Source organism: Poeciliopsis prolifica, unplaced genomic scaffold (genome assembly GCF_027474105.1).
Source record: "Poeciliopsis prolifica strain line A6 unplaced genomic scaffold, Auburn_PproV2 SCAFFOLD048, whole genome shotgun sequence".
NCBI classification, from domain to species: Eukaryota; Metazoa; Chordata; class Actinopteri; order Cyprinodontiformes; family Poeciliidae; genus Poeciliopsis; species Poeciliopsis prolifica.
This window is the reverse complement of record NW_026562423.1, coordinates 2,402,873-2,414,495: the sequence shown is the minus strand read 5'-3', so window position 1 is coordinate 2,414,495 and position 11,623 is coordinate 2,402,873. Positions and strand designations below refer to the sequence as shown.

The window sequence follows — 11,623 nt, the reverse complement described above, 5'->3', positions numbered from 1 at the left end:
CACTTCCTCAATTAATGTAATTGCACACTTCTGGAATTTTCCTAAGGGTTTTTATTTTTAATTATTATCATTATTTCTAGAGTGTCACTGAACCGATCAACACATCCAGGATAACATTTTAATACCACGGGATGCATTTCAAAAATACATCTCGTTTAACAGCAGTGCCTTGTAACCCACATGTTCACTAATTTATTATTAATCTGTCAAAAAAAAAAAAAACACAAAACATACACATCACAATATAGACAAATAAATACCTGCATAAATAAATATATATTCCTCTGTCGTTGGTAAAATTATCAGTTGACAACCTACCTTTCTATATTTGTTGCGTAACACCGCAGAAACTTCGACAAGATGAGCTCACCGCTTACGTCATGCGTTGATTCGCAACCCTTCAGAAATCCTTTTAAAATATCAATAATATAACACGAGTACGTGTTATTCATTTGTTTTTCACGCATCCAATTCAATTACAGTTTTCGGCTTACATTAAGAAAATATATATATTTTTTATCTGTATGCGCGTGTCGTACGTGAGTTACGTCACTTGAGCGTAGAGCGGAAGGAAAGCAGGTGCAGCTGAAGCATCAGACTCATAACAACCGTTACTAACGGACCGTGCCACCCGCCGAGGACCCCTCATTTTTGTTTTTTGTTTTTTTTTTCGCTCTAGTAAACCTCTGAATACCTTTTCGGTTGATCTGTTTTCGCTGCGGGAGACGCTGGAGGGTCGACATCATGACTTTGAACCAGAACCACTCAGAGTCTGGTGGAGTCATCATCAACAACAGTGAGAGGTAACGTTAGCTTTTAGTCTCCGTTATCCACACTCGGCCTAGCCTATCCTCTTCTTCTTCTTGGTGTAAACGTGAAGAGTGCAAACTCATGGAAACACGGCGTCGTGTTGATAAACAGCGAACAGCAGCAGTACACAGTACAGTCGCAGCGTTTTACAATTTTTTTTTAAGGGTAATAATTGTACAGTTTCCCAATTTGACTTATTTTTACCCTTAAATTCTGAACAGAAACGTAGCTCCCCTGGATTTAGAAAGCACAATAAGCTGTTTTGTCCTATTAGACGCGGAGTTTCACATAATTACGCCGCTATTTGTTGCGGCGCCATGGAACATTCGAGGCGCGTTCGATAGCTCTGGCTCTGGCTCTCGTGACCAAAACATGGCCTTCAACGAAAAACAGACTTCACGTGCGAACACGCACACCAACAAATAGAAAAAAAGAGCACGGAGCGCGAGCCTGCTTCCAGGATACGTGTCGCTCAACGTTTAAACGCTGCTTGTGCGGACCGTGGCTCTGCAGGAACACATATTGCGTTACGTAGTTGCGCTGCACAGCCTGCTGGCCTCTCACACTCTGCCCTGCTGTGGCAGAAAAGGGCCGTTTGGTTTGGATGCTGGGTGTGTTTGCCCAAATGTGTCTCGTGGCAGTGCAGAACAGAGCGCGTGCGAACATCACATCGATATTTTCTTGGCTAGAAATTTATTCAGATCTCAGAATTATGGATGGAGACTAGAAAGGAAGTGACGTATCAATTGGCCTTTGGTATATTTGTAATAAAAACATGAACTAAACTATTAAAAGTGCCTTTTAAAAACATTGAATGGCTGCTGTGCTGTAAGGCCAACATACTAAATTGCTGCCATAACATTAGTAGAGAAAGCAGGTTTGGTATGAATTCTGCCTTATAGGTGCTTCTGGAACATACAGGAATGTATTAACTAACCCATCAGGAGAAACTGCCCTGCAGTCTGTCACTAGATGGCATCAGGGCCTAATCCTATTACTTCAGGGCCATGTTTAGTAACTGGACAGCTACAGTAAAAACCCAGCTGTCTCAACTTTAAAATTCTAAGTGCAGGGTTCTGAAACTGAGGCTTGAAGCCATCTTTAATTTGGAGGCTTGTAAATATTTTTGACATACATTATGCACAGTGTTTTTTTTTTTAAATTATTATTATTATTATTGTAAATGCATGTTTATGTCACCAGCATGTTGATGTCCCATGACAATGTGGAGCTCGTCTTCTGCGATGCGGACCGCCTGCCGGAGCCGTTCAGAAAGAGCAAAAAGGGCAGCGTCTACCTGACACCGTACAGGGTGAGTGGCGTTTTGTATGCGCTGCCCCTGGCGAACAACAAGCAAAACGCTATCATCATCGTCTTCCAATTCAAAATTTTCAATTGTAGTTAAAAGTGAGTCTTCGCTCTTTAAAATGCGCATTTGGCTTCGGGCTGACTGGTGTTTTCTCTAGCAGTTGTTTTACTGAAGAACAAGTTCACTTTCCTGCAATAAACAGTATTTCTCATTAGGGATAAGTCCAGTGCACTTAGATTTTTATCACGATATTTTGTGATAAACTAGTTTTTACTTCTTTCTTTAAAAAAAATTCCAATAACAATACTGTCAGTTTTGATGTTTTTTTTTTATGTCATTAATTGGATTTTTATCAAGACGCCAAAAAAAAAAATTCTTATCATGATTTTGTTTCTGCTTCCAAACGAAGTATTGAAATTCCTACTTTTTGATTTATTTATTTTTTCATTAGCCAACCAAGGCATCAGCAAAACTATGCCTTTAAAAACATTGTATTTATTGCAGAACAATCCAATCCAGATTGTACAACTCTACATTTTGTTAGACTTGGAAATCAAGCAGATATCTGTATGGTGTATCTTTACATGCAGTTTTCATATTAAATAACAGATTGCAGTCTTTATTTCCAGCATAACTGGAAACGGGCTCAGGTACCTAGTGAGAAAGTCTGCTTCAAAACCTCGCCAGTGCACAACTTGGTTAGGAGGTGGAAGTGTGTGCATCGGAATATAGTTGAGTTGGACAAACGTCTTTGTGACAAGAAAAAAACGGCAACAAAGAAGCTCCTTATGTCCAAGAAAACGACAGGGAGACATTTAAATTCTGCTGAATGTGCGAGGACGGACAATGGAGGTTGTTATCGCTGATAAAACCTACTTCTGCTTCAAAACGGGAGTTAGGATCAGAACATCCTGCAAGATTCACTTTTTCTAACATTCCAGAAACGACACATGTACATATTTATTTATTTTGGTTGTTTTTAGCCTTTCTATGCACAGGTGATAAAATACAAACGCACAATGCTGCAAAAAAAAAGAAAAAAAGAAAAGAAAAGCAAGACAAAACTAGTGCAAGAAACAGCTAAATTATTGTTAAACTGAGAAAGGGGGAGGATGATTGGAAAAATGATGAAGCTGTGTCTTTTTTAAATTACTTTCACAGACATATTTCTAACAATATTTAGTGCACCAAAAAGGCCAGCAAAATTTAAGTGGAGCCTGATAGTGGAAACCCGCTGCTTGCTCCTTCCAGGTGATCTTCCTGGCTAAAGGACGCGACGCTCTGCAGTCCTTCATGATGCCCTTCTACCTGATGAAGGGCTGCGAGATCAAACAGCCGGTTCTGGGCGCCAATTACATCAAGGGCACCGTGAGTGCCGAGCCCGGAGGTAAGCGCGCCGCGTTTGGGCCCCGTCGTTGGGCCGAGTCGGGTTCTCTGCCATCTGGATGAAATGAATGTCTTCCAGGCGGCTGGGAAGGAGGCGCCACGTTCAAGCTGGTCTTCGCCGCGGGCGGAGCCATAGAGTTTGGCCAGTTCATGCTGCAGGCTGCAGCTCAGGGTAAGAAAATGAATCCGTCTGACCAGTGTTTTTTTTTTCTTTTAAAAGACTTTTTACTCAAGTACTTTTTGTGATGTTTCTTGTCGCTGCAGCGTCTAAGGGTCAGCCGCTGACTCCTAGCTTCGGTGGCTGCCCTTTCATGGCCAACGGAGGCTATGCTTTCCCCCCTGCCCCCGCTAACGGAATGTACCCTCAGGGACCTCCACCTGGCTACTCCTACCCCAACCCCCCCCCTCCAGGTACCATCACAATGACAGCTGTGTTGTAAGTGTGTGATTCAACGAAAGTTTCATTTGGTTCTCTCTTCTTCTTCTTCTGTGATCCAGGGGCATTCTACCCTAGTCCTCCGGCTTTCGATGCGTCTGCCAGCTACGTACCGCCCCCTCCTTACTCTGCCCCCCTGGGTCAGCAGCCACCACGTGACCCAGACCTGCCCTCCTCAGCAGCAGGTGAGTCTCTCAAGCAGAGAGGCTCTAAGTGGTGGCTAAGATCAAAATAAACAGATCAAAAAAACTTGATGGTTCTTATTACTCTTTAGCCCCAGAGACAGTTTTGAGAAAGAGAATCGTTTTTTTTTTTTTTTTGCTTTCTTTGGTTTTTATGATCGCACCAACAGCAACGTTAAAGACTGGAGCCAAACTCATAGCAGACAAAGAAAAACAACCAGATGATGGAAAAAAAACTTTGATTTTCTATTGTTTTTCTCACTTGTATATAATTTTGTCTCAGGAACAGCAAAAACTTAAAAAAAGAAGCTGCATTTATATTCTAGTGAGAAATCAACAAATGTCTTGAGAGGAAAGTCGAGGCCTTTGCACTCCATCGCCACAGTAAAGCATGGCGGTGGCAGCGCCATGCTGCCGTGTCGTCACGCTTGTCCTCAGCAGGGCTAGAGGGCATGGCCTGAGAAAGCAGCATGCAGAGGAAAGCAGATTCACATCTTGAAATGGCCTAGTAAAAGCCCAGTCCTGCAACCAATAACAATAGTTGACATGCCTCAAAAACAAGCAATTATGTTTTCCGTTCAGTTAAATTCAAACCTCGATTGATCTACAGAAAATCTGTCCGCCACCATCTGAAATGACTCTGAAGAATTTGAGTTGATATGAGTTACATTTACTTGCCCTTCGGGATCAATAAAGTATTTTTGAACTTGACTTTACAAAGAAAATACATAATTTTGTTTCCATCACAACTTTTTACTGATTTATTGGTTTTATCACATAAATTGTTCAGGAGCTGCTCAAATTTGCTAGTAGCAACATTAACAAAAAAACAAACAAAGAAAATGTCAAGAAATGTGAACGTTTTCACAATAAAGTCTAAGAAACGTAATCCTTTGAGTCAGGACATTTAGCTTTTTTAATGCAATTGGGTCGTTGAAACCACTAATGTAAAATTTGGCAAACGTTTTCCTTTCGTTCCTAACTGCACCCATCACTGAAATGAGCGCCACCCCTCCGTTCCCCTTTTCGTTTGTGCCAGTTTTTTTTAGTTTTTTTTTATAGTCATAGACATATTTTCTAATGAATATCCTCTCCTGTTCTCTGCCCAGCGGAGGCCAAGGCAGCGGAAGCGGCGGCGAGCGCCAGCTGTGCCACTCTGCCTCCTACGCACGTGTACCTGCCGCAGGTAAGAACCCATCATCCCAGCGCCGAGGAACTGCCTCTGATCAATAGCTGAAATGAAACGAACACTTTCTCTCTCATTTTTTTTCTCAGGACAAGCCCCCGCCTTACTCCCCTCCAGAGGATAAGAAGAACCAGTAGAGCCCCTATGACCCCGCCCTCGTTCCTCTGTCTCCTCTCATTTCATTGACTGGACATTGTCTCCTCTCGGTCTTCCTTATCACCTCCTAACATTCCCCCGCCTTCCACCCACCCTCCTCGTTGTTTTCCTGTCTCCCTTCGTCAGAAGCACCTTTACTTCCCAGGAAGTCGCAGAGAACAAGCGCTGGCAACCAAAATGGTCGCCATCTATTGTGTCGGTATTTGTTGCTTTCCAAGTGTCCCGTGAATCACCCCATCACCCCCCTTCCCTTTGACCTCCTGTGACCTGATGTTGAATGATGTGAAGCTCACGTAGAATTTTCTATCTAACCAAACTCTAAACCAATGAAGTCATTTGCTTCGCTAAAGATGGCCGGAGGCAAACCGAATGCAGTCTTTATTTTTCTATTATTTTTTTGCGTACCGAGATTTTCAAGAAGAAGGTATTTTCTCGAGAACAGTCAGCGTCAGAAGTACGAAGTAGCCTCTTTTTTTTTTTGTAAAAGCCAGTGGATTTTTTGGTGTTTCGACATGCTCTGGTGGGACCAGTAAGAATAGAGTCCACAGATTCTGGGATCAGAGCAGAGGGGTGGGTTCTCCCCCCAATGTAACGCAGGAGCAGAGCGGTCACCTAATGATGTCACGTCCTGTTTACTCCGGGCTTCACCTTTCACTCCCGTCGTCTCGTTTTCTTTTTTTTTTTATTGAAGTTGTCTTTTTCCCCAGATAGCAACACGGGCGCCTGGAGGATGGGCTCGGTCTGCGTTCAGCTCCGTTCGCTCGACCTGATCTCGAGCGCCTCGGTTCTTCCTTCCTGTGTGGTCATTTTATCTGTATCCTGTATCTGTGGCGCATCAGCGGCTGATTCTTTGCACTTTCAGAATGCTATGCATCAGGCTACGGTTCGCTCTCGTCATGGCTGGGTGTGCAATAACATTCAGCTCTGTGTATTTCAAACTTAATTTATTGAACAGTTACTCTAGAATGGTTCGATTATGGAAAAAACAAAACGGCATGATCTCAACAGAAGCATGTGCGCATTTGATTTAAGTTTAATAAATGGCTCTAAACTCATGAAACGGGGAGTTTTGTTTTTTTATTATTTCCAGTCAGGATTCTTGTCACATTTTAAATTTCTTCTTTAAACACGATAGAGACAAACTCATTCTAGATTGATGCTTCTACGTCAGGAAAAGTGCTCCGATTCCGTCTTTTGCAGCGTTTTGTGCATATCCACAGCAGTTTCCCAAAAATCCTGAGCCTCAAGTACCTCAACATGCCCAAAGGTTGACAGCGGAGCTCAGCAAAAGTGCTTAATTAAAAAAAGGAAAGAAAAAAAAACATGGCTGGTTGTCATAAACATACTGAAAACATCTAGAAAGTGCTGCAGATTCCAGCATCACACTGCAGGAATCAGTTTCTGCTGTCATGCTGAAAGTCCAAGAGCTCTTTTCTCAGTAGTAGTTTTTTTTTTAAAACCTGTTAACAAAAATGGATTTTCTTTGCAGCAGGTGACAAAGTTATTCTTCCAACATGTGAAGTGGCACTGAATGGAGTTGTGCAGTTCAACCAATCTTTTTCCACAGTAGAATTATTCAGCTTCAACGTGTCAGTTGAAGCTGACACTTTAGCTCTGTCAAGCTAAAGTTTCAGTCACGCAGCGTGTAAAAAGCAGGACTCACAGGCACTGAGGCCTTCCTTCCCAGTGATTTTGTCCACAGGCTTGACTTTTTCCATGTCAAATTTTCATTGGGACCAGGATCCCGCTTTGGGAAAACATTCTAGTATTTCAAAATCCAGAACTCCAGTTTTGACATGTTTAGGATGATTGTCCTCCAGCTTGGATGAACATTGAAGCTTTTGGACAACAAACCCAACACCAGCACCAACTGAGACAAATTAATAACACAAACCGATCAAACGAAACCTCCAGCTGGCCACACGGACAAGCTCAACATCTCCTGCATAAATGTTTTATGGTCAGAGACGAAAACTGACACGTTTGGATAAATGTAGCTGGTTAGCGTTGCATTCATGCCCAGGATGATTGTTTGCAAGTTCAGCGCAGGAAGGCAAATAATAGTATTCCTTTGAAGCTAATTCAAAACAGACTAATTGAAACTCTTTGCGACACAAATTGGCAGCATACCATCAGCCGGTCCGTCCTGTACGCACAATACAGCTGTATGTTGAATAACATGAAAACATCACAATAGTCCCGTCAATGCAAAACACCAATAGTGATAATTGTCACTGCGCTCCTCTTCATTTCGGTAAACATATTTTTAAAAAAAAGTTTAAATAAGGATTGCATTAAGTGTTGGCAACCCCCATGTTTGAAGTCATTTTCTTCAGCGTTAAAAGCTCGTCGTGTTGCTCTAGACGAGGATCAACTGGGTGCAGTGAAAGCATCAGAGGAGTTGATCTGGAGTCACGTTGAAGCTGATTTCTTCCAACGTGTGAAACATTAACTCGTTTAGATAAAATGGAGTGAAAGCTGCAAGGATTCAGTTTCTGTCGCCACCAAGTGGTGAGAGGAGAGTAGTACAAGTGGAGAAAAAGTTTTTTTTTTTTTTTTTTTTTTAACAGATCGCACAAGTTTCTCTGTGTCGAATGAGCAGGAGGCTCACGGGGAACAGAGGGTGATGCTGACTCCCTCCCCTATCCAGCAGGCGGGGAACAGCTCCTGGGTGAAGGCACAGTGGAAGGCGTGGAGCCTCGTCTGCCCGTCGCCATAGTAGGTGAGCGTCCCCGCCTCGTAGTCCAGCAGCATGCCGATGCGGCTGTGATGGGAGTGGCCGACCAGCGTCTCCCGTCTGCCGTTGTGCCAGGCGGAGAGCTGGTGCTCGTCCAGCTGGAGGCTCCACGACAGTTCGTTCATACCCACCATGCACCGCTTCCCCTTCTCCTTCCTGGGGATGGTTTCATAAGTTACCTGGAAAAGGGAGGGGTTAAAAAAAAACAAAAAACAAAATGGACGAATTAAAAAAAGAAAAAAAAAACCCAGAACAGAAAGTGATTCATGTTTGGGTCTTTGGGCAAAATAATAAAGCGACCAACTCAAACACAAAAATCATTTACTCGACACACAGTCATCCTCCATTCATTGCTGTCTGAGTCTTCTGACCTGAACCTTATATACAAAAAAACCCATCAAACTCAGGACCGAGCTAAAGGGAGAGTAAAAGATTCTGGAACTACTCTAACAGATGAAATCTCTAAAGACTGATGTGATGTACGACGCCAGAATCAGAAGTGTCTTTACCCCGAGGTAGGCCCAAGGCTTGGACACCTCCAGCTCCCAGTAGTGCTGTCCCTTTTTAAAGCCCTGGAAGCAGAGAACCTGCCAGGTGTGGTCGAAGCGAGCCTCGTGAGCTGGGACCGGGCGCGGTCCGGAGGTCAGGTGCTCCGCCCTCCGATTCTCATGAGACAGAGACAGGTGTTCGTTGGCCGTCCGAGGGTCAAACGTCAGAGAGCACCGATCTACGAAGACAGGGATTGAGACGAGAGTTAAGATCTGTCAAGCTAAGGTTTCAGTCACGCAGCGTGTAAAAAGCAGGACTCACAGGCACTGAGGCCTTCCTTCCCACCAGGGAGGCACGGAGTAGCCGGACTGGGAACCACAGCAAGTACTGGCCTCTTATCCTGAGGAGAGCCTGCAGAGTCATGAGCCCATGAGAACACGGATTAGGATAAAAGTTCTGGCCGGTCCAGCAGAGAGAAGCTCTTAAAATCAAGGTCACCGTCGTTGTCCTGAAGCACCGTGGTGCACACGGCTCTCTCCAGGTCCTCAGAAACCAGCTTGGAGACTCGGGTCAGAACGTCTGTGACGCCGTTCAGCCGATCCAGAAGGTTTGACGACACGTCTGTGGGAACGTCGCTGAAACGTGGCACTTCCACCCGCGTCGACTCCTGAGAGTAAAACGCATCTGCTCCAGCCCCGCTCAACAAAATATGAGATCACCGCGGCCCGCTGATGTTGTCGGGTACAAACCCTGATGAGGTCGGCGTCGGCGAGATCGTGCAGAGCTGCTATTTGGGCTTGGCTCTCTTGGAGGACCAGCAAGCGCTGCTGGAGGCAGGTCTGCCGCGTCTGCGCCTCCGTGATGGCCTCCTGCTTCTGCTGCTCGATGAACAGCTCCGTGGCCTCCTGCTTCTCGGTGAGAATCTTGATCAGAGACGAGAACTTGGCCCTCATCCAAGACGAAGTCTGCTCTAGAGTCACCTGTTGATGGAAGAACCTCAGTTGCAGGTCTGCTTGGTGAAATACTGGTCAATCTTTCACTATACACAAGCAAATACGAACAGACTGGATTCCAATTTTAAACTACGTCCAAAAGGTTAGGTTAGCATAATCTCCTATAGGGCTTTGAAAAAGTATCAACGCTCCTCTTTGTTCTTTTCTTTGTCAAGCTACAACCACAAACTCCACCGGATTTTATGTGGCATACTGCCCAACATAGCTTTCAACATCATTTCACCAATAAAAAACCCAAAACATGTCATCCGTTTGTGTTCAGAACTTAAGACAACGAATGACTGAGCGGCTGCCACCTTGTGAGGACGTCGCCCATCAGCCCTGCATATTTATCCACCTGTTTTTCTTTGCTAAATATTGAGAACTCATTCAGATCGAAAAGGAAACAAACGATTTTCAACTTCCATTTCAGTCGTTCGCAGTTAAGCGCCGTTAACTGTTCGTGGACTAGGAAAGGTTTTCTTTCAACATTGTTTACTAGTGTACTATAAGCCTGGCGGGCCTCCAGGCTTTATTTGCCCCAACAGCAGGCTAAGCGTAATTTGCTTATTTTAAATAGGGCTTTTTAATACACCAGTAACACCAGTGACATTCACATCAGAATTTTAAATATTTTGTGTTTATCTAACTCCAATAAAGTAGGAAAGCATACAGAGTGTGGATACAACATTTTCCTCTTTATATATATATATTTTGAGGAATCACCTTAGCATGGCTGATGTTCTCCACCAAGTCATTTATACTCTTTTGTGTGTCTTCAAGCCGTTTCTCCACTTCCTTACTCTTTCTTTCAAGCAACAGCTGTAAGGGGGGGAAAAAAACACAATTTGGGGAAAAGATTTTACCTCACTACTGAAAAGTTTAGTCAAAAGTACCCGGACTCGTCTCATACCTCTTGACTCTCCTTCTCAGCCTCCAGCATGACTTTGTCGTGGTTGGCGCATTCCGTGATGCCGCATTCGCAGCACACGGGCATCTTGTCCTGCCTGCAGTAATAAACCAGGGGCTTCTTGTGGCGATCGCAGAGCAGCAAAGTCCTCGCCCCGTCCCCCGGCCTCAGCAGAGGCTCCCTGCAGGAGGGGCCCGTGTTGTTGGCGGACTCGGCCAGCACCGACAGCGACACGTTCCGCTTCAGAACCGGCCTGGACGCGAACTCCTGGTTGCAGAAGGGGCAGTGGGGGCTTTTGTTCGACCTGCCGCTGGTGTCCCAGTGCGTGCTGATGCAGTCCTTGCAGAAGGTGTGGCCGCAGGGGATGGTCACAGGGTACCTGAAGCGCTCCAGGCATATGGCGCAGCTGAGATACGAATTCTGAGCGTCCATGTTTGCGGGGAAACAACAAACATCTGGAAGAAAGAAGAACACAGAGAGAGAAAGGTTGTCACCACGATTTAGTTACAAGACTAAGAAACCCCCCGACTATTTCTGAATAAAATAGTCTTTTTTATTATTATTATTTTCTGCATTGAACTGTGACACAAAGCAACAGCAAATAAATAAAGGCACAGCGACATGCTACCCTCTATCCAGGTGGAGCCAACAGCCTGAACTGAACTCAATAGGGAGCACGGCTAGCGCTAGCTCCCGTTAGCATTACGTGTGGCTCCTTCAATTTTAGCCACGACTCTCGTCGACGTGACGAATACTCGGTCAAGAATATCACGAGAAATAAACTACTTCATCCCGAATTAAACAGCGCGCACTCTCCGACTACTCAATCGTAACGCAAATGTAACATCCTGACATGTCTTACCACTACAATAGATTTGTCCATGCAGGGTACAGAAGAACGCTTCGCCGATGACGAAAGCACGCAAACGCGACGCCTTCACTGGCTACTGGGAAATAGTAAGCACAACTCTAAACGGGGCAAATGAAGGTGGATGAGAGATTCCTGCCTTATACTAAATAAGGAGTTTTG

General features: G+C 44.5%; 2 protein-coding genes across 2 annotated transcripts; one reads left to right on the top strand and one right to left on the bottom strand.

Moving 5' to 3' along the window:
- Positions 1-565: 565 nt before the first annotated feature.
- On the top strand, positions 566-6,525 carry wbp2 (WW domain binding protein 2). Its single transcript, XM_055057635.1, has 8 exons — positions 566-803; positions 2,014-2,122; positions 3,371-3,506; positions 3,585-3,677; positions 3,770-3,916; positions 4,004-4,126; positions 5,233-5,309; positions 5,399-6,525. Exons 1-8 carry the CDS (start codon positions 745-747, stop codon positions 5,444-5,446), a joined length of 792 nt encoding a protein of 263 aa, XP_054913610.1. The 5' UTR covers positions 566-744; the 3' UTR covers positions 5,447-6,525.
- Positions 6,523-11,568, bottom strand: trim65 (tripartite motif containing 65). Its single transcript, XM_055057634.1, has 8 exons — positions 11,456-11,568; positions 10,597-11,048; positions 10,410-10,505; positions 9,441-9,671; positions 9,190-9,358; positions 9,013-9,102; positions 8,712-8,929; positions 6,523-8,381 (listed from the first exon to the last, which is right to left on the bottom strand). The coding sequence occupies exons 2-8, from the start codon at positions 11,023-11,025 to the stop codon at positions 8,073-8,075; spliced, it is 1,542 nt and encodes a 513-aa protein (XP_054913609.1). The 5' UTR covers positions 11,026-11,048; positions 11,456-11,568; the 3' UTR covers positions 6,523-8,072.
- Positions 11,569-11,623: the final 55 nt, after the last annotated feature.